The sequence below is a fragment of the Scomber japonicus genome, chromosome 18 (genome assembly GCF_027409825.1).
Source record: "Scomber japonicus isolate fScoJap1 chromosome 18, fScoJap1.pri, whole genome shotgun sequence".
NCBI classification, from domain to species: Eukaryota; Metazoa; Chordata; class Actinopteri; order Scombriformes; family Scombridae; genus Scomber; species Scomber japonicus.
Window position 1 is genome coordinate 6,594,948 of NC_070595.1, and position 23,428 is coordinate 6,618,375.

Here is a 23,428-nt window from a genome sequence, read left to right on the forward strand (position 1 = left end):
GGTGTGTAACAGAGCCAAACTGTACAATAGTGGCAACATCTGACCGGTATGCAGGACTGTGTTGCCTGAGTACTGGGAGGTAGAGTATCGGGTTGGGTGGAGCCTTTCTGAAACACTAATCTAGGTCTTAGTCTACGTTTGGGTTTTGTTATTTTCAAATGCAATTGTGTGGAAAGAGAAAAATGACTGTCAGTAATAAGTGAAATAAATCGGGTTTGGGTCTCACATTTGGCAGTATCAGACAGGTCAGGTATGGGTTCGGGTTGGGTTTTCGGACTGAGGCCATAGATACAATACTGCTAGAGCCCATCTGGAAATGAATACACTTTTAAACTTTATACTTAATACTGTGTTACTGCGATAAAGGGTTATGTAGTGCCTGTAGCAGATACATGCAAAGGTTCAGAGGATGTAGAGACGGCAAGAACTGAGATTTACTGTTTGTATAACACAAACTCCAACAAGTTCCTGATGCTGGTGAACATTGTCAATAATGAAGATACGGTCAAGGAAGAGTCAATAATCTTCTTTGAAATCGTACTCTGAACTAAATCAAAACCTACGCCATGGGCATCTATGGCTGAGCTTAAGTTAACCCCTTGCGCGAATCAAAAATAGAGAAAAAGAGTGAATTTATGCAAATTCTAAATACATTTAGCACCTACAGGACTTGAAGCCATTAAAAATCAGGACATCTTGTTATATCTCTCCAAAAAATATAAACCGATTTATATATTGAATCTGATTTGGTGTGATGCAATTTTCCTTTTACTATAATCTTTGTACTTTGCTAGGCTTCTTCTATTGATTATTATGAATGAATTATTACAAAATTCATTGTAAATAACTGCGTAAAAGGTGAATGATTTGTTCAGTAATCTATGAAATCATATGAAAGGTTGGTGAGATAAAAGGAGAGCGTAACAATGATTAAAGCTTCCTATCCATGATATAATGACTTCACTGAACCAAAACGTTTGAGAACTAAGGGGCGAATTCACAAAAAGACTGTGCAGCTCTTGCGGCCACTAAACCTGCACAACCAAGACAAAAAGAAACAAAGCAAGCAAAGAGCATCTCAGTGCTAATTTGCTATTTGTGTGTATTTCATTTATGTAATAAAGGCGCAAAGTTGGCCCTTATCTATGCAATTTGTTTAAAAAACAGTCCAATTCACAAAGACAGACGGTAATAACGACATGCAGTTTGAGTGAAATTATTAGTGTCCTTAGACAGTTGGTAACTGAAGCACATTAATAAGGGGTGTTACATACACGTTTAAATTCCTTGAGGGGAGTATCGAGGAATGTCTCTGTACCCCGTTGGTCAGGACATGTAGCTTGCGGTCTGAAAATGTTTTGTTCTATGTTCTATTTTCTCTCTGCCTACTGTGTTCTTGGCACAAAGGCAACATTTATACTTTGCCACATGGATAAGACGCAAAACAAGGGTAAAACTGTCTGGGCATTTTTGTCCTGTAATGTGATTAGCACAATATCTTTTGTGAATTGGACCTTGGGATGGAGAAGTTCACAGATGCACAATTCATGGTGCTATCAACGGCCGCAATCGATTCATTGTGAATTCGCCTCTCAGTCTCTTCTGCCACTGACCACACTCATGATCAATTAAGATGAAACTTTGTAATGCTGACTAGTATTAACATAGACTGGTAGCACAGCTAATCTGTTGGGACGTCAGACTGAGGTCAGGGCGTTGTTGGTGACCCCCCTTCTGTCAGGGTCTTGAAGTGGACAGACAGAGACTCCTCTTCTGGGTTGGGTGGGCGTCTGTATTCCTCCCTGGTGATCAAGTACCCCAGTAGCACCCCGAAACACACCAGCAGGATGCCCAAGACGTTGGCCAGAACTCCTTCTGGGGCGAATGCAGAGTAGGTTGGCCTGGGCACAGAGAGGGTGTTAAAGATTCAGAAGATAGAGGAACATCAATGAGTCATAGGGTGACAGAAAGGGAGATAGATTTGTAGACACTGGGCCAAAATCAATAATCACTATAAACTGATCGATTGTTAAGGAACAGCTTAACATTTTGGCCAGCAGTCGCTTAGCTTAGTTTAGCATACACACTGTAAATAAGGATACAGCTTGACTTTCTCTGCCCAAATATAACAGAACCTCTAAAACTCACATACATAATAACTTATATTATTAATCTGTACAAATCTAAGTGTAACAATGTCAGTTTGCTGTTTAACAGGGAGTTACTAGTATTTATTGACTCAAAGCAGTTTCCAGGTGATTGCTCGAAATTTTCAGAGACTCACCAATCATTGCATTGTGGGATTGAAACAGAAATTAGTGTACGTGCCTTGGAAACTACTTTTTTCATTCAATTTTGGACTTTTTCAGGGCACTATATGGTGGATACATTTACACACTCAGCATTCAAACACATTGGGTAAATGTAATGCACTTGCATAGGAAGCAGAGATTTCTGGGATTTCCAGAAAAGCCTCCAACTCTTCAAATGACAGCTCAACTGCTTTCAGCTCGAACTCCTCACCAGATAGTTCAGCTTTGTCTAAACTGATTGCCTATTCATGCCTACAGGATTTAAACTTGATATATGATATATGTATCTCTAAATATTGTGCAAAATAAAATGATAACAATCCTGATTATTAGATACCATTAGCGGTAAATGTGAAGATATGTGCTTCTATAATGGAAACAGAGACACAGGCAGATACAGACATAAAGACATACATGATGCTGAAGAGGAGTTTCTCTGTGATGCCGAGCAGGCTGGTTCCTATGGCCAGAACCAGCAGAGCCAGACCACAGAACACATGGATGGGGAGGTATGAGGCTCGTAACCATGACGATGCAGCAGGAAACAGGAAGAATGATAAACCCATAACCCACTGGTGTGAGAGACCAACAAAGAACAAGATTAAAGTGTCACTGTTTTAATCCACATTTGAGATTTATATTGTGTGTGTGTGTGTGTGTGTGTGTGTGTGTGTGTGTGTGTGTGTGTGTGTGTGTGTGTGTGTGTGTGTGTGTGTGTACCTGTATGCAAAAAAGGACTAGGGTAATGATGCCACACCAGCTGTGTAGAGAGTACATGTCTGGAATCTTAGCTGCTCTGTGGAAGTCAAACACAGCTACAACACCTACATACACACACACACACACACACACACACACACACAGCTTTAAGAGTTCAACAGTACAAATCCAGGCTCTCTCACATGCACACACACAAAACAACACACACACACACATACACAGGTATAAGCTTCCACACAGATATGTCTCTGTCTTACCTATGATACTGATGATGAGGGCGAGCAGATGAATGATGCCGTGAAGCATCTTCACATTCCTCTTCGCCTCATTACGAAATACTCTGTAGACCAGGATGGCTGGAGAGAGAGTGAGGAGGGGTTATAGTTAGATAGAGGTGAGAGAGATGTCCATTTAAAAAAAAAAAAATCATATATCTATCTCTACATGTTTATTTAACAAAACTATGTAGACTACTATGTCGCTCCATTTTCTGTGTTCAGGTATTCTCATAGGTGTGCTTGGGTTTAAACTGTTTTTGAAGACCAACCTAAAATATAAAATCCAGACGGAAAAAAACCCCTATGGTTTAAACAACAGGAAGTCAAAATTACATTTGGCCATATCTCAGGATTTTTAGCCTTGTTAGCAGCTTAGCCAGTTGGCTATGTCAGTGGAACGTAGTAGAGATGTCCATGTCTCTATGAGGATGATTTGTAATGACTTTTATGACACTACTTTGGTTTAATACCTGCAAAACTGACATTCATATCAGCCTCAGCTATACTTTGTGTTTAGTGCTAATTGGCCAATGTTAGCATGCTAGCATGTTAAACTAAAGTGGAGAACATAGTGATCATCATACTGAGATGCTAGCACAGCTGTAGACTCAGTTTTGTTCTTAAAACATTGTTCAAAAGCATTAGATCACATAGCTTATTTGTGAGGAGGTTGTGTAAGCAATGGAAAAGTTGATTTCAAAGTGTCTATGAACACCTATTGGCAAAAATCTTTAAAGCTCCATAAATCATTTTGTATGCAAATTTAAGCTAATCATTTTTCCAAACATTCGGATGCTGTTCATTTAATTGAATAATGCATTTAATTGAGCCATTATTTATTTATTTATTTTTGTTTTGGTTTAGTTTTTTTTTACTATGTAAAGCACTCTGTGTTACATTACTATGTATGAAAAGCACTATACAAATAAAGTCTGATTGATTGAATGATTGATTGATTGACTGACAATGTGTGAAACATGATAAACATATGAGAGACACAGGAAATGTGATAATTACAGCACATACACTGTAGAAGGTGTAAATATGAGAGCATACATGTATTTTCCTTTATTGGAGTAAAAGGTTGAATTTCACACAATTGCTACTTGTGTTCATTTCAAATCCTTTCTTTTGGCTACCTAAGCCAGCAGCATTGTACCATTTCCACTAAGCAGCTTCAGTGCTAGGTGCCAGTTAGTGTTTAAAGAGCAAGCACAAAGACCCAAGTGTGCCAGATTCCTCAAATTTGTCACAAAATCATATGAGTACTGTTCTTTATATCAACTCTACACCACCCAGGTATTAAATTTATATATTCAAAGTGGCCAAAAATGCAGATGAAAGGTGGGCACAAATGAAAGAGAAAAAAGATGTGTTGTCACATGTAACCCACATTGGTGTGGCCATGGCTTAGGGCAACAAATAAGCTATGAGGTGTGTGTGTCTTTTTGTGTCTGTGTGTGAGGGTCCCCCTGAGGCTTGCTAATGTCCAGCTGACCTTTGCTTTTATCGCTCTAATGCAATCTGGCTCTGTAACAGACAGCTGTCCTGTTGTACCAGTTGAAATAATGTGATTACTCTCATTAGTAGAAGTACACAGGGCTGCAGGAGTGCCGCTAAACAGGAGAAAAATACAGACATCTCACTTTGTCATCATTTCAGGGACTAAAGACGTCACCAAGATTGGCTGCAGCGTGAACAGTCAACATGAATACGTCATAGAAAATCTGGACAGTAACAATTCAGACAGCAGCTCACCCCAAAAAGTAGCAAGTTTACCCTCTTTTAAAAGTTTTCTATCTTGACGATCATAAGTGTCAGCATTGGAGATTTTAATTAAGATAAATTAAAACTTCCAAGCTAAGTTGTTCAGCAGTCGGGCATTGGTAGAATATTAATACTGAAGCATCAGTGTGTATATAGCAGTACCTCGAAACTGTAGATTAGTACAGTTACTTTCCATCACTGCATAGGGCCTGGTCATACCAAGAAGTGATGCAGCAAATTCATTGGGGTGTCTTCAAAAATATGGTGGTTTTACAAACTTGGTGACATCCGGACCTGGGCTAACGTTAGTTACTAAAGCTATACTGTGCTAACAGGACATATATCATTATCAAGTAATTAAACTTAGTGAAATATTGCAACAATAGTCTGACTCAGCGCAAGTCCTGGACAAACCAGTTGTCAACCAATGCCTATATGTGCAACATCAAAACTACTATAAGTCTTCACATCTTACTTTCAGGGGAATCATTTCCAAAATGCCCACCGTGCTGGTTTCACAGGGCCAGAATTTAGCAATTTAGACCACAATAACTAGTTGAAAAAAATGACTTTCTAGAGAGAAGTTGACAGTTTTGAAAAAGATTCAATTGAAGAGCACATCTAGTGGCCATCATGGACATTGCACTTTAGGGTATTTTCGTGCTGGTTTCGGTCTTGAGACACAGTTGCCGCTTGGGTTGATGGCACACATTCATGGGTCAAAGTTTGGAGGCACATAGAAATCTTGCCTACATTATGAGTTTTGAAAGTTGTAAACATTGTAAAAGCCCACTAACAATACCAACGTTGGGAAAATGTGTGTTCAAAAGCTGTTCAACAATCAGACAAGTGCCTCAATTGAGGTGATCCCATTGTGCTATCCCATCCCACACATGTCTAAACGGTCTTCAAAGGTTGTGATGGTAGAGAGATTTTTCTAATTCACAGAACATGCCAATTAAAGCTAAAAGTTTCAATATGTTTAAAATTATGAACCTGAAGGGATAAAACAGCAGTGTTACATGGACAAAAAAGTGCCTCATTTCATCAAGGGTGAATTTAATTTATAAAAAGCCAGAAGGAATGAATCTGCATTTTGCTGACTGGTGCTTCCCTGCTGAGCCACTCTGTCAAAGCTTCACTGGGTATGTCACAAACACACAAACACACACACACACACACACACACACGTAAACTATTTCTCCCTAAGCATAAATCAGACTTGCTGGGTCAGAGAGCCAGGTTTGAGGGGTGTCTGGTTAATGTTAGTTTAATACAGCAGGTCAGCGTCACAGTGCTTGAGGCTATGCACATGCGTACACTCACAACCACACTCATATACTAATAGACTGACGAAAATATATCATCCTTGTCCTGTTCATCTGCTTCCTGTTTCACTCAATTTTATTAATCCCAAAATGACGCATCGTAACCATGACTACTGGAAGAACGTGATGGGAGACCAGCCAGGTTCAGTCAGTCATTTTTTCAATGTATTGTAATATTTCTTGCCATGCTAGTGACGTGGCTCTAGGGACGGCAGTGCTGGTCAGTCCACCACTTTGGTCCAGACTTAAATATCTCAACAAGTATTGGGTATGGGTTGCCATGAAATTTGGTATGGACATTTGTGGTCTCCAAAGAATAAACCCTACTTACTTTAGTGATCCCCTTATATTTTATCTAGTGCTACCATGAGTTTGAGAGTTTTAGTTTTGAGTGAAATATCTTGACAACTGCTGGATGGATTGCTATGAAATTTGCAGCAGATATGCAAGGTCCCTAGAGGAGATCAATTCTAATGACTTTAATAATCCCATGACTTTGCATGTACTTAGGTTTATCAATCAGTCAATCAATCAATGAATCAAACTGTATTTGTATAGCACTTTTCATACACATAAGTGCAACTTAATGTGTTTTACACACAACTGACAAGCCAAAAATGTAAACAGTAAAGAAAATCTAATAGTAAGACATGAGCTCACTCATTAAAAAAACATGAAGCAACCTACAATATACTCCAACAATTAATCTGACTTTGTGCAAAGCATCACACAATTTTTGTTTGTATGTTTAATCACCAGTAGACACAGAGTGCAAAAGATGGATTCCAGACACGTGTAATAAAGTTTTTCTCCATCCTCAATTGGGTTAAGACTAAACCTCCCGATACACTTAATCACTTTATCTTTGTCAGCTTTTTGCTGTGTTGTCACTCACAACTCGTTGAAAATGAATAGGGGAGTTCCACTCTGCCACAGCAATGCATTGAGATTAATGCTAAAATCAATGCTAATGTAGTAACATGCATTCCATGTGGAATACATGGACTGATGGATATATGAAAGGTAATATACATGGATACACAGCGGATGTGCGTATTCACTATTTATTTACAATTGTTTTATTACAACTGTTGGTATACAGTTACACATGCATTTTAAATGTCTGCCTGGACTGTGATGAAATGATGGCTACTATACAATCTATTATCTACAATATAGATGATCTTAGATTATTGTTGCTTTTGTTTATCTCCTGTGCATTTAATGTTCTCTGCTGTACAACTAATTACCGCAGAACATGTTAGAACATGTTAGGACATTCATTTATGAGTTATGGATGCAAGTATTTGCGAGTTAACATGCTAACTAAATGTTAGGCTTAACCAAATATGTATGGTGGTAATTTTGTAGATAAAATATCTGATTAACTTTGGGATAATGTCGAGAAAAATATGGCCATTACTTATAATACATACTGTATATATTAACTGTGTTTTACTATTACTTTTTCAATAGTGTTAGCAATGAAAGCACTCATTATGTGACCGCATGATTTCAACCTGGAACCTTTATACTACTAGTCTAACTACTTTTTGTCCTCTGAAGTGGAGGATGTTCAAGGAAAACAGGGAATGAGAAATGAAATAGGAATTAAAGTACCACACATATGCAGCATTCTTCGATGAACCTGGTGACTTCTAGATCAACATAGACCTATCACTGGAATCAGTCCAGTTTGAGGTTTGCTCCTAGAATGACTGATCAGTGTGAACTCACCATCGCCCTGAAGGAAGACCAACCCCAACACCATGCACAAAGGATGCAGGTTGAACTCCCGTGCTGAGCCATCCCAGGCAAAACCTCCGCGGTAGTGACCCATCCACACACCGGTCAACACCACCGACGCCAGACCCAGTAGCTGTGACGCTCCCACCAGGCACGCGAACATGGAGCGACGCGCACGTGGAGCAGAATCTTCCATGATCTGCAGAAGAAAAAGAGAAAGATTACTAAGTGCGACTGATGCTTCAGGCTGTACCATTTACTGAACCAAATTAGAGTGAATCAAATTAAGAAGCTGAGCTACAGAAAGACAAACACAGACTGTCACACGACAAAGTAATCCTGTTTCTTTTGTAGAAATCTAGATGTTATAACCAGATCATTTTGAATCTTTTAACCTCATGTACTATTGCAGATTAGTTTAACCAAGTACAGCTCTGGAGTGGAACTAAAATAATGAAATGTAATGACTCAAGATGGAGAATTTGCACCTGTTGAGTACAATACTAATTGAGGTTGGTCCTAGTCTTTAGGGCCTATCTTGTGGAGAGGCCCTATGTCAAAGGCCGGGTTAATGGGGGCCAAAAAGCAAGTTTGCTTATATCACCACCAGCTTCCACAACAATACAGTCAATGTCGCACGGGCTGCTCATGCTGGTCACCAAGTGAACCCATGTCAGGGCCTTCATACACCAAGAAAACAATAGAAAAAAGAAGAAAAACAGTGACCATGACCAAGATTTAAAGATAAATCCAGCTACCATGGTCCCACGGTATCAGCTGCAATTACATGGATGAGTGTTAAAATCAGATTACTGACTGGAATGTGCTGTAAAGGCAGTAAACCCACATGAGGAACAAGCTCATCAGGTTGCCAGTGGAACTTGACTCCAGTGGAGGTGACAGCACAGCTGGATCTACCATACGGGCAATCTGGGCAAGTTCTGGATGAACACCTCGGCACCAAGGAGTACCACTGATCCTCCCTTCATACAGCTCATACAAATAGCTGTTTCTTTTTTTAACTGTCCATGTCTATGCCTTTACATCACTGTGCTTGTAATATTTGTGATATAATAACACAGATATACCTGTACCTTTTTCAACAACAGTAACAATATCTATCTCTTTGTACATTTTTGGTTTCATTTGTAACATAATAAAAAAGCACCAGCACTTTAGCACCAGTATTACCCTACTTGTACCTTTAAATGTGGAAGAAGTAATCAGATAAGGCAGAAAAGGCAGCAATACCTATTCATTACAAGTGAAACTCCCGCTTTCTAAATGATATTTAAATAAAGGTACACAATTAACAAAATGTACTTAATGTGATGAAAAGTTTTTCAGAGTGGCCCATTTCAGTGTAACATCATTATATTATTATTGTTAATTATGCATGAACATTTTAAAGGACGGGTTTCGGTTTCTTCTTTTTTTTTTGGCTTTTGGGGGACAACTTTTTTTTTATTTACAGAAGTACAGAGTCGAACAACATAAGGAAGAAGTAAGGTAAATAATCAAACAGAAAGTAAATATTTACATAGTATACACAAGGTGTTGTTAACATTGATCTTGGATGGTAAATAAGTAGGGGGAGGGTATCATGTATGTATCAACACATAATTGGCAATTGTATATTGTGTGGCCTTACATATATACTGGCAGACAGACAGACAGACAGACAGACAGATGAAGAGACAGACAGACAAACGGATAGAAAAGGAGGTAGCCTAACTAATAGGACAGGTTTCTTAAAACAACAGTCAGGTGCACATATGAACTTTGAAATAGGTTTTTCTTGCCACAATCATTCCTCCTGTTTATATTAACCACTTACTATACTGTTACTATGCTTCCACCACAGCTCAACAGGGAAACACTAAGAGGGAATTTGGTGCTAAAAAGACTTTAAATGTGTCAGATATCTACTTAATATGACTAACTCAGACTGCTGAAGCTGAATAGAAGCTTCACATCTACATTTAAATGACTGTGTGGACTTGTGTGTCCTTCATCACTTCCATTGAAAGCACATTTGAAGGAGATCTTTTAATAGTCAGTATGAATGATTACAGTGGAGAAAACCTCTTCCACTGTTCATATGGACACCTGACTGTTGCTTTAAGACACACCTAAAACAATTGTGAACCTGTCGTTTAAGCAGTAGTTGGTCAAGGTGGGGCTTTTGTAACAGTTCATACATAGGCTACTGTGTGTGATTAAATCTATAAGTATGCATCATATTTGATCAGATAATCAATGTAAAAAGTTAACCTGAAAAGTGACTGCTGTCAGATAAACATAGTGGGGTTAAAGTGTGGAAATGTGAGTATAAAATAGAATCAAAATGTTTAAAATAAAAACATACTTAAATGGAGGCTATAGGCTACCTTTAAAATGAAAATATACTAATGAAGTCTGACAAAATGAAAATGTTACAAAAAAGTAGGCTATGAGATAAAATATATTGCATTACTTCAGCAGCAAGTGGACAGTTAAATAGAAAAACAATAAGAACAATAATAGTGTAATTATATAATAAAAATAATCGTGACATTATTTAAATTATTTACAAGAGTAAAATTGGTATTGGGTGATAATATATCAGAGTTGATACTCTTATTGCACAGATTAAATGAAATAAATATACATGTATATTATATGTATCGCACTACTGACAACTATACTATAACTATACTACACTTAAAAGTCACAATAAACTCCTTGGGTCCGTGATTAAACAGATTATTAAAGGGAAAGCAGGCAGCAGTAAAACTGTGCTTAATGGAGATAAAACAGCAGACATGCAGCTTTTTATCATGCTCTCTATCAGCAGAGACTCATGCAATACAAACACAACGTTAAGAACACACAGCAGGAAGTGTCGCACAGGGCTGATGTGAGTTAAATGAGGACACGGTCACAAAAGAGTCCAAACAACACTGCTGCTTGTTTTATCATCGCATCTTTGTATCATTATTATATTATAACAGAGTACATGATCACGCTATTGTACACTAATGATTTAACTCCGACTGTCACCTGTTACCTGCAGCATTAATACAGCAGGAGCCAACATGACTACACAATATATCTCACTCTATTGTTATTAATAGGCTATTTCAATTACACCGGGATGATGATGATGATGATGATAGTGGCATTTCAAAATAAAAAGGTAGTTAGTAGTTATTTGGGGTAAAAATGAAAAAGGAATAATAAACAGCTGATACTTACTGCGCTGTTGGCTCAGCTCTGCTCTGCTGAGGAAGTCCTGGAGTCTGGATTTACAGATCCGCCTCTCTCTCTCTCTCTCTCTCTCTCTCTCTCTCTCTCTCTCTCTCTCCCTCTCTCTCTCTCCCTCTCTCTCTCCCTCTCTCTCTCTCCCTCTCTCTCTCTCTTTCCCTTTGTGTGTGTGTGTGTGTGTGTGTGTGTGTGTGTGTGTGTGTGTGTGTTTTGCATTCCCTCCTAAATAAGCCCAACCCATGTGCCAACAAGACTGTAAAGGAGGAAATAGTCAAATGCATGATCAGACTGCCACCTTAATGATCACATTAGTTACTACATGTTCATTTTCCTTGCAGTAAAACAAAGATATTATAATAATAAATAATAAAACTGAGTGGGGGAGGGGGGGGGGCAATTTAAGAATGAAGGAGGTGCTGAATTTGACTGAATGAAAAACGTCAACATAACACCAACGGAGAGGGGTGGAGGGGTGGATTGATGACTAACAGCTCCGGTGTCAGGGTTTGTTGCCTTGACAACGCTGTAAAGGGGAGGTGGTGGTGGGGGGGATCTGGGAGATGGAGGAGGAGGAGGAGGAGGGTTAGGTGGGGTCTGGCTGTGAATCATAGCCGCTTATTAGAGGTGGAGCTGGATTAATACAGCTACCACTACTGTGATGTCTGATTATCTCTGCTACTGTTGAGATACCCCACCTACCTCTATTACTCTTCCTACTGTTACTACTGATAGTACTGATTATACATTCACATTACAGTCCAGCAGTCCCACTGTATGTTATAACTATGAATGGTGAAATCAATCTATCAAGCTTTATTGACACAGCAGCTATCATACAAGTTCATGTAGTTCAAAGTGTTTCACAGTTGATTGACAAGCTGATAATAAGATGTAAGTGACAGCATAAAGAAAATAAATTAAAAAAAGACAATAGAACAAAAACAAAGAACAAATTAAAACAAAAAAACTGAGACCAATGCACACAAGAGAAAATAAGGATGATAAAAAATGTTTTTCGAAAATGTAAATAAAGTCAAATAAATAAGAGAAGATAAATAATATAAGAGGCAATAAAAGAAAATGTTTATTAAAAGTTAGAGTAACAAAACTAGTTTCAGATAAATCAAAAAGACAAAATAGAATGAAATAAAATATATAAAATGTAATAAACGCTATAGACTAAAAACTAGGTTAAAAACAGATTAAAAGAAATAAACATGGATAAAATTAATAAGATCAAACTTCTCAACTGTAAAATAGCGTAAAATAAAGTAATGTAAAAAATGTAAAACATCAAAATTAATAGAAAAAAATCTAATAAAAACAGGCAGGGTTTCAGTTTACTTTCAAAGTTGTCAACATTTCCAGAAGAAGTATGCAGAGCTTTCACTTACTGCTAAAACCTCTGATCATCTCATGTCATTTGGAGGTAGACATTGTTGTGGTTACCTGTTTTTTTTTAATCTTGTGATACTTAAACTGTGGGGTTATATGGATGTTAAAAATGTACCTCATTGATACGTTTCTAATCCTTATATTGTCTCTAATTCTTACATGTTATTGTCTGACAGGTGACACACACCGTTTCCATTAACCCAAGGTGCTCATTAATTAGTCACACTGATCTCTCCAGTCCTCCCATGGGATAATTGAGGCAGCTCTTGTCTATATAAATGGAAGTGTTGTGATGCTGCCCATGATGTGCCTGATGACAGTGAGTGAGACAGTGTGTACTTTCATTTTTGGATTGCACTTTTCTCCTATGCACCTCCTACACAGGTTCTTTCGCTTACTTACTGCTAAGTCAATAGTAAATGGAATGAACTACTTATACTGTATAGTGCTTTTCTAGTTGTCATGACCACTCAAAGTGCTTTTAGATTGCATGTCTCATTCACCCACATTCATACACTGATGGCAGTAGCTACCACACAGGGTGGAAACTAACCATTCATACACATTCATACACCATTGGCGCAGCAACGGGAGCAATTTGGGGTTAAGTTTCTTGCCCAAGGACACATTGACATGTGGACTGGTGAAGCCCAGAATCAAACCATCAATCTTCCAATTGGTGGATGACCGCTCTGCCTCTTGAGTAAAAAACACTACATTAAAAATGACAGTGTTATCAGCAGTTTAAAACGGTAGGCCTGACTTATTGTACAATAACGTAATTATCAACATCATCATGTCCATATATGGACTAATCGTATGATACATGGACATATTATCATTCTATCAGTGGTATAAAATGATCTTCAAATGACAATAATATTGTTTATCACGATTATTTCTGAGACAATGTATCGTCCAACAAAGTAGTTATCATGACAGGACTAGTCAAAGATATCAAAAGTACTCATAATGTAGCATGGAACATATTATTGTGTTATAATTGCTAATGTATCAACATATGAGCAGCATTATAATGAGCTTGTCTTCAACTGCTCCATTTTTCACAAGATACTTTAAAGTGTCACAGTGGTGGTTTTGTATGATCAGACAACAAACTGAAACATTTCCCCTAAAAGTGACGGTGTCATTTTGTTGTTTCTCACCTCCTTTCTAGTGATGTAAAAGTTGCAACACTTTATAACACTACAAGCACCACAATAAACACATTACACACAATGACTAAGTGCATTTCATGTATGTCAAGAAATGAGTGTAAGGACGGTTGAGGTGTCAGCAATGACATGCACCCTCCCTTCCTCTCCTCTTGAGGGCGCTCCAGTCCTGAATAACTCAGTCGATGATCAGGCTGAAGTGCAGCATTTAATGCAGCAGCAGGATCTCTGATGTTCAGACCAAGGTCCTGGGACACACTTGGAAGTGTGGGGGTGAGCTTGAGGGTCTCACTGATAGAAGATTATATGGAGGAGCTTCCTTCTGCAATCAGAGGTTTGTTTCAAGTCCATGTAGGGTACATTTGCTGCTACCATAGATCTTAAATAGGAGGAGGCATGTTTAGATAATGGATTTGTGTTAGAGGTTTATTGAATATGTAATGTCATGCAATGTATATTTACTCATTCTTCTGTTTATTATGTTATTCTAGAGAGGAACAACAGGCACTTTATTAGGAACACCTGTGCAATTGAATGCAATCCAGTATGCCTTCCACTCACTTTAACTCAGAAGGTGGAAAAAGAGCAGTTGTCTAGGCTATCTTCATTAATGTCAGAAACTGGTGGTTATAGGTGTGTGTGTGTGTGTGTGTGTGTGTGTGTGTATGCGCGTGTGTATTTGTGTGTGTGTGTGTGTGTGTGTGTGTGTGTGTGTACGTGCATGCCTGTGTGTATGTGTTTGCCGTGTGCATGCACTCCTTTTCTGTCTGACATTTCTGATTTCTCCTGTGACTCACAGAGGGTGACTCACCACTGCTTCTTTTGCTGGTAGTGTGTGTGTGTGTGTGTTTGTGTGTGTGTGTGTGTGTGTGTGTGTGTGTGTGTGTGTGTGTGTGTGTGTGTGTGTGTGTGTGTGCGCGTGTGCGTGCTACATATTGATATGTTGTTCATTCGTCTTCATTGTCTCCTCAGTCTCTCTCTCTCTCTCTCTGTCTTTTATTGTCTTGTAACTTTTAATGGCACCTGTGGGCCCATTTTGTCCCCCACCTAATTTCCAGTATCGATGTAGTCTTTGGTCCTGCTTCAGTATGACTGGACACATTTGTACCTGTGTGGGTTTGAACCTGTGACAGTTAGTATTATCTGAGATTTGATGTCCACCCACTGGTGCAGCGTGAGGTCCTGATTAAAGAACACACTGATTTGAGCAGAATTGATGTGTAATTTAGAACATTTTCATTTGTTCAAACCTGTATCAGCTGGCAGCAGTCACCATGGTTTGAAGCCAAGGTTGAAAGGTGCATTGTTGTGAGAGTCAGGGTTAAAACAGAGCCAGGAACCTTTGGGAAATATGCTTTTTAAGTATTTCTACAACACTAAAAAGTGACCAAAAACATCAATGAATGAACAAAAGCAGGTTAATAACATCAATTTAATTTTTTAGCATTAGTATTGTAATTTCAAGGTGTTATCTTTCAGTTCATTTTGAAAGCATTCATTTTTAATTGTAGAAAAATGCACAAAAAATGTGTATTTTTGGCCATTTAAGATAATCGGAAACAACAGTGTTTATCACCTACCTTTAAAGTTGATATGGCCAACATGGGGAGGCTGAGGCTCAGGAGGCAGAGCGGGTCGTCCACTAATCGGATGTCTGGTGGTTTGATTCCTGGCTCCTGCAATCCGCATGTCTAAGTGTCTTTGGGCAAGATACCGAACCCCAAATTGCTCCTGATGAGCAGGTTGGCAACGTATGTGGCAGCCCTTGCTGTGTGTGTGTTTGAATGAGTAAATGTGACTTGTAGTATAAAAGCACTTTGAGTGTTCGGAAGACTAGAAAAGCTCTGTATAAGTATAGACCAATTACATGCATAACATTTGCCTATTTAGAGGGCAGTCATGTTCTAGTAAATATAAGTCCAGTATTCACTCTTGTTTTAGCTCTGGTTCTTTATCTGCTACGTGTTCTACAAGTCTGCTGTTTGATGCCAGGTCAGGTAGGTTACAGTGAGCTTTCGGAGCTTTTTCATTGAATGCAAAACAATACTGATGAGAACAGTGAGAGACATTACAGTTGCATTAAAGCGGCTGACTCAAAAGAGGAACAAAATGACCTCAAAGACACTAAAGCGCTCCATAGAGATGAGGGGAACTGCAGAATTGGTTTAAATGTGTCCACCCTATATCACCTTGCACCAGTTAGCCTTTAGTGAACAGCAGAGCAGACTAAAAGGTGTGTTATTGTGAGGCTCAGGGTTCAAGCATTTTGGTAACAATGTAAAAACTGCATTTTCTCATTCATTTATCTTATACTGTATTAGTCTGCTTGGATTTGAGAGAGTGGAGAGTCTGACATTGGCTCCTCATTTAGCTTTACTACCAGCTCTATATTGCTATTAATGCTACACTGAGCAATGGTCAGTCAGTGTCCCTGCACCCCCCACATCAACCACTATGTAGCCACGGGTCTTCTACACTCGTTCCCCTGCACTCCTCTATTGCATTTTTTAAAGCAGAATTTGAGTGCAGTTACCCTTTAAGGCATCTCTGTCTGTTTTCACTGGATAAACAGCAGGTGAGTCAGGAGGTTTTGCTTTAAACACAACACATTGTACTGTTTAACTGCCATGGGAAGCAGGAAGAGATGAGAAAGCATTTGGAGGGTAATGGGATACAATGAGATGAACTTTGACTTTCACCTCTGTCAACCAATCAATAGCCTTCTGTTCCAAAGACCTCCGCCAATCAGCGAAGTCCTTTAAAAATACCCACGAGGCACCTGTGGAGTAGTCTGACTGAGGACAGCGTCTCCATGGCAACAACATCATTACCAGAATAGCCTTTTCTTTCTCTCATTCTCTCTATTTCTGTCGCTCTCTCTCTCTCTCTCTCTCTGTCCTTTCATTCCACCTCCACCGCTCTTCTTCCTATCCTCTGTTCATGCAGAATATTTCTCCTCTCTTCTCCTTTCCTTCCCTGCATCTTTCCTCTATCTTCCTGTTTTTCCCCCATCCTTCCACCCCCTAACTCCCTTTCCTCCCCCCTCATCTCTTCTCCAAGGTCCCTGCTTCTGTCGCATTCTCCCACCTTTTTCCTCTCTCTCTCTCTCTCTCTCTCTCTTGCCTTCTCCTTTCGTTCCTCCCTCCTTTTTCCCTATCCTAGTCTTTTTCTACTCCCTCCACCTCCTCCTCTCTTTGTATCTGTGCTAGGAGTGAAAATATTTATAGCGTCAACTATGATTCCTCCTCTCCTCTTCTCCTCTCCCTACATTGTAAACAAGAATTCTATTCAAAGTGCTTTTTTTCCACCTCGAATCTTGCCATTGCCTGACAGTTCTTTTATTTTACCTGCGTGCATCACAATTAAAGATATTTTTAAATCAGTTTCGCCAAACCCCATGGGATCATTCCCAAATGGAGCTGAAGTCCCACCGCACTACTGTTTCAGTAGGCTCTGTTCCATGATGTAGCCTATTTTTATTTCTTAGCAAAGGCTTGTTTGGTGCACAGTTTGTACCCTTTGACTTTTTCTCAGTGACCAGAATTATTTTCGACACAGTTGCTCATGACGATACTGCCGGGAAAGATTCAAATGTTCCTCCGAGTGAAACTGTAGATTAGAAAAGTGGGTACCATTGTAAATAATGGAAATCTGGCATCCGATATGACCCTTCAGTTCTTTCTAAATATAAGTGTATACTACAACAGAACAAAATCTGGATCTCAACTAACATGATGAGAGCCTTAAACAGTCAGTTTGTGCTAATGTGTTTCATATTCCTGTGTTTAGTACATGTAATTGCACAGTTGCATAGAAACAGGGTTTACAAGGTAGGACTACGGGACTATGGGATACTAGACTATGGGTCTTCTCTCAGACAAAGCTTGGAAAAAGGCGCCCACACAACTCCCCTTAGTTTCGTTCAATTCCTTGTTGCCTAAAACATCATAATTATGTTAATCAATCCCATAGACACTCAACAATTGGGCAAGATTGCTTGATATTGCTGTTTGACATGACTTTAGACTATATCAAATACATGAGAAAGTCTGTCTAAGGCATTTAGTAGTTTCTGACACTCAGAAAAACAGGGAAATTCTCCAAAATTATGTCTTTAAGCAAAATTTAAGCTATTCTACACAATCTCCTAACTGATATGATATTTTTTGAGTTCTGTTCACTGAGCTTCCCCTGAAACAGTTTAGAGCCCCCCTGGGGAGGACCTTCTCTTACTTTGAAATCCTATATGGCATAGACAGTAGTGGTAGGGGTGTGGGGCATGGGTCAATAGAATCCTCCTAAAAGGTTAATCCAATGGTAATCACATTACAGCGACACCAGAAACACCAATATTCCAATATAATATTCCAATGGGTTTTCTGTCATATATCTACAGCATATTTAGACACATTGGTTGTCAGCAGTGTGTTTACTGTTGGTGTCGTGAATAATATGTTATGTCATCGTTCCATTGTGAGCGTACATACAGTATCAAACAGGCTCTTTCTCTCCCTCCTAGCCTCTTTGTTTGCCGTTGTGAATGTGCACAACATTTTCTGATCTCAACAGGCAGCCCGGCAGTCAAGTCGACGTGACCTTTGAATGCATAGTGTAGGTTTCTACCTGGATGCAGGCTCCCTGGGATTTGCACCTTGCTTTCATTGCTGACAGTGTGTTGATTTTCTTTTCTTTTTTTTCAGATGAATCATTTATTTTGTCTTTAAGTTGCTCGCTTGGTTAAAAAACTCTTCCAAAGTTGCAAATATTCGATTTTTGGTTATGCAACAATTAAAAGCTGTGACTGGATTAACCTGCAAAGGGGGTCCGAGCTAAAAATGACCCGCTGGGGCCCTATTACTCAACCCTCCTTCCTCCCACTCTCTGTGTAATGTCTACAGGTAGTACTTAGCTATTACCTGGCTCTACATTTGCTATAGGGTACATTTACATAAACACATTTATTTGGGAAGATGGTAATGAAGGTCCTAAAATTGGATTTCGATATGGTGACCTTCTTAAGGACTGTGCCTAAAGATCAAGTAAGCAGGCCCCACCTTAAGGCCCTTATTATGCCTCCATATTCCCAAACAGTTACAATTTATCAGAACACTAAAAAACATTTGTCACATATTAAACATGGGGCTTTTGTAGCAACTGGGGTGTGTGGGGCCCAGGGGCTCGTACCACGACTTTAAGTCAACGATATAAGAATTCAATTTTTCGAAAAAATCACTACTGGTTTCACAATCTGCTCTGCAGTCCCTCTCTCATGGTCCTTTTTTCTACTTTCCAAACCTGCTGTTCTCCACCAGGTCACCAAATGCCCTCAGTCTTCTCTCCAAGACGTCACCTCATTCCCCTCACCTGTGCTTCCTCACCCCATTTCTCCCTCTCTGTCTCTTTGAATTTAAGAGACTCCCGGTTCAGAAACCCCAGTCTTGTGATGACAATCATGTTTTCTTTTAAATACCTGCCCTCTGAGTTACTGATCCCCACAAACAAACGATTAAGAGACTATTTTGCCTTTTTTTCGTTGGTGTTTTATAGTTTTTGTCAGTTGCTTTGGAACGGAAATTCTCAAAACTACCTCTTCAACCTCAACATCATGCAGTTACTTGTGCTTATGTCATGTTGATCAAAATGTGTTATACTGGTACTCTGTTGAATAATCGTACCCTCAAGAACCAGTCATAATCAGTCAAGCATATTTTCTATATATTTCTAATGGACTCTATGAAAATCTGTCCTGAATTGTCCTTGACTTGTGGACAAGTGGAATGTATGAAGTGTTAGATTAAGTAATGATCAACTAGTTGTCTAAAATAGCTCATAAACAGAACCCAACACAGTGTTACAATTTCTGGCAACGGAAGAACAACAAGGAAATGAACAGGGTCAACAGCTGGGAAGAAGAGGAATAAGGCTGCGTGGAGAAGGGCAGGGAGGAAAAACAGAGGAAGAGGTAGAAGAGGCCAAGGACACAGACGCGGCCCCAATGAAATATGTAAACCGTGTTTTTCAATCGTGGCCTCACGGTGGCCCAGACTGGTCGGGTACAGGCCAATGTTGGGAGAACAGGCGTGTCTTCAATTGTTCAAAGGTTTCGTAGACAGAACAGGTATGTAGTCGAACAGCGTGGACTGTACTGTAATACTGCTACTGTATGCTTACTATTATGCTTTATATTACAAGCATTTTGACTGTCTTGTTTGTGAACAATGACACAAAGATTTATTCTGTTGGCTCTGACATGTTTATTGACATAAGTATTGACTTTGGAGAGATAAACTAAGCATTCTGAGAAAGTTTTTGGCTTTTGCGGGTAATCCATTGTGCAGTGCTGTTTGTTTCAAGAAATGCACTCACTGCTTTACAAATGTTAAGGATGGTTTGAGAAATGTACCAAAGCAATTGAGAAAAACTGTAATACATCAGTTGTACATAAGAAAATACTTTTGTGCGAGAATGAGAGATTATCTTCTGAATAGTTTTTATTGTGTTTGCTGGGATTTTTTGGTTTTCAGTTTGCTGCGTTCATGTGCTCCTTCCATCCTAGTTTTCCCTTTACACCTGCCCTGTATCTGCCTCGTTAGTCCTTCCCCGCACCCAGTGTATTCCCTAGCCAATCACCTCCCTTCCTGTTCTCTTTCTAATCACCTGTTCCCATCCCCTCATTAGTTCACTTCGTATTTTAGCCCTGGTTTTCTGCTCAGCACTCTTTGGATACTCCACTCGGTTCAGTCCAGTTTTGCTTTGTCTGCCTTCAGACCTCAAAGATTTATTGAGGTCTGAAAAACCCAGAAGGTCTCTTGAATAGTTACAGCTGTTCTGAAGGTGTTTCTAGAAACCTCACAGACTCGAAGCATCTGGGTTAACAATAGTCCACCTTTTGCAGGATTTTTTAACTCAAGTTGTGTCTCTTGGTCCTAATCCAAACAAAGATGGTAGCGAAAATATAACATCTTGTGCTTTAATGCTCCTTTAGCCTATGTGTTTTATTATCAGTTGTGCTGGTATGCCTATACTGTACATTTATGTAGTTTTGATTTATTGTTCATATTAAACAAAGCATTGATTCTAATGCTGGTGTTTTACCAAGAAATTGTCTATATGGATTAAGAATTAGTGTTGCAACTTGGAAAACGGCTTTTTTATTGTGTGTGAAATGGAATATCTTTTAATCTAGACGATAATAAATCTCTTTGAGGAGTTTGGAATGAGGATGTTGTTGAACATCCCTCTTTGTAGCTGTATTTTTCATGCTTATCTGTGGGGAATGAATGAAGCCTAATGGGAATAAATGAGAGGTAAAGAAATGGAGTATGTGCCTATTGGTAATAGACAGGAAGAAATTTGTCACATTTAAGGGCTGAAAAGCTTGATGTTGGGCCAAAATTATGCACACAAAAAACTTTATTAAAACTGCTTGTATTACCAGTTGATTAATCGACTACTTGTGTAAATGACTGGGGAATATTCTTGAAAGTCTTCCAATGTCCAGGGTGGACATTGAGCAGTTGGACTAAGTCAACCGAATAGTAAGTAGGAAATATTATAAAGTGAGGTGAAGTTTAACACGCAAGACTAACTAAACCGTATCTCCTGTCTGTCTATCTCTGCCTTGTCTGTCTGCTTCCATTGGTTTCTATTGAGTCTATTTTTAGCCCCAGTAGACTGGTCACGTGGCAGGAGGAGGACGTCAATAATGTTGTTGTTGGTGGTGAGGGAGGGAGAGAGTGAGAGAGAGAGAGAGAGAGAGAGAGAGAGAGACTGAGACTGTAAATATGGAGGAGGTGAAACGGTAGGAGGCGAGACGCGTCCTTCTTGTTAAAACACCAGTTTTCATGTGAAGTAAAGGCGCAGAGAAGCTCTACGGGGCGCACACCGAGCCTCAGCGGAAACCAAAGCCGGGGGGGGAAGCGACCTCTGCGGCTAATACTCGTTCCAGGAGGAGCCGCCGACATCCACGGTACCGTGAGGTTTACGTGAGTGAGTGTGAGTGTATGTGTATGTGTGTGTGTGTGTGTGTGTGTGTGTGTGTGTGTGTATATGTGTATGTGTATGCGTGCGTGTGTGTGTGTGCGTGTGTGTGTCACCGTGCAAGAAGGGTATATCTACCGACAGACAGTCAACGGCTGCAGAGTGAGTATAGCTAGCTAAAGGACGTAAAGCTGAGAGATAAAACAGCTAACTAGCCACTGAACAGGTAACACTTCACACACAGCCACTTGTGTACTAGAAGTTAAGTTAATAGCTAGCTGCTAACTTAACTAAGGTACAACAAATAACTTAGTTTAGCAGCCAAAAGTTAACCAGCTACCTTCTGTAGTACAAGCTTAAAGCTAACAGAGAACAGACAGCAATGTACTGATGGTTAGACAGCATTTACTCCCCAGTGGTTACCAGTAAAGAACATCCAACCAAATGACCTAATATGAAAGTAAATGACCTACCAGCAGCAAAACACCAGCGCCTGCAACTCCCACCTTCTAAGCTTCAAAAGTGGCATCAAACCAGTGTATTACAATAGAAGTAAGACATCATTATTATGTAACATATTCCAATATACATACACAGTTATGGATGAAGGTCCTGGCATAAAGGTACGTTGCAAATTCTGAAACTGTCCAGCATTTTCAGGACTCTTCTTGGAATTGCAATGTCAGTGAGGACAAATGATGGAGGTTTTAACACCCAGCATGAATTATGGCAAGCTCTTACCTTTATGGCATTGCCTCTATATTGTTCTCTATGTGGTCAGCCAGCTTAAAAATATTCCTGTTCTGTTGTGAAAGTTTTGCTGTCAAGCTGCGTTGGACTGGGATGTTGTCTGGCACATGTATGCCACCTACCTGGGTTATAACTAGAATGAGGCACACTAAAAAAGCCCCAAAAAGCGACTTTGTCATGTTTTTAATTGCCTCCCTCCCAAAAATACCACAAATATGTGGCGGTTATGGTGATTATGTTTTATGTAGGATAAACTAGACAGAGAGGATGCCAAAGAGGTAGATGATGGTAAAAAAAAAACCCCAATCCCCTGCTGCAAATCGAGCATGTCTTTTGTTACAGTTGGCACTCTAGACAAACAAGCCCAATTTTTTTTTTGTAAAGAGGGTGCACAGGATGATGACATACACGTATTTGCAACTGTTACTCCCACTTGAATGGCAAACACCCAACAATCAGCATCTGTCAACATCTATTCACATAAAGAAAAAAAAAAGCATGTAATGGAAGTTGCCATGTAACGTTTAACCAACCAACCAAACAACCGCCCAGGTTATTGAGAGAAAAGTGTAATAAAGTCAAATGTGTAAGCAGGGTTTTCGAGACAAAGTTGCCCACCTTTTAGAGTGTTGTGTGCTCAAGTGAAAAAAAAAAAAATGATTCGATGAAAAAAAGTGTCTATTGGGATTTAATTTTTATACCAAGATGGAACAAAAAGATGACAAATGAAG

At 39.4% G+C, this 23,428-nt stretch overlaps 2 protein-coding genes across 5 annotated transcripts in view; one reads left to right on the plus strand and one right to left on the minus strand.

Annotated features, from left to right (window-relative positions):
* Nucleotides 1–1,708: 1,708 nt before the first annotated feature.
* On the minus strand, nt 1,709–8,347 carry LOC128379446 (transmembrane ascorbate-dependent reductase CYB561). The gene is made up of 5 exons (XM_053339065.1): nt 8,143–8,347; nt 3,290–3,388; nt 3,033–3,136; nt 2,727–2,884; nt 1,709–1,901 (listed from the first exon to the last, which is right to left on the minus strand). Exons 1-5 carry the CDS (start codon nt 8,345–8,347, stop codon nt 1,709–1,711), a joined length of 759 nt encoding a protein of 252 aa, XP_053195040.1.
* A 13,426-nt stretch (nt 8,348–21,773) lies between these two features.
* hdac5 (histone deacetylase 5) overlaps nt 21,774–23,428 on the plus strand; it is a 45,298-nt gene continuing 43,643 nt past the window's right edge. For 3 of the 4 annotated variants that reach the window (XM_053339059.1, XM_053339061.1, XM_053339062.1), the window contains exon 1: nt 21,774–21,952. The gene's annotated coding sequence lies outside the window, so the exon portion shown is untranslated. The remainder of the gene's footprint in view (nt 21,953–23,428) is intronic. The other variant, XM_053339060.1, reaches the window with a different exon arrangement.

Bases quoted from the DNA above. Each gene is read 5' to 3' on its own strand.
- LOC128379446 (XM_053339065.1), bottom strand. From the start codon at position 8,347: ATGGAAGATTCTGCTCCACGTGCGCGTCGCTCCATGTTCGCGTGCCTG. The intron at 3,137-3,289 runs GTAAGACAGAGA...GTGTGTATGTAG, and splicing joins CCTCATCATCAGTATCATAG to GTGTTGTAGCTGTGTTTGAC. The intron at 2,885-3,032 runs GTACACACACAC...CTCTCACACCAG, and splicing joins TAGTCCTTTTTTGCATACAG to TGGGTTATGGGTTTATCATT.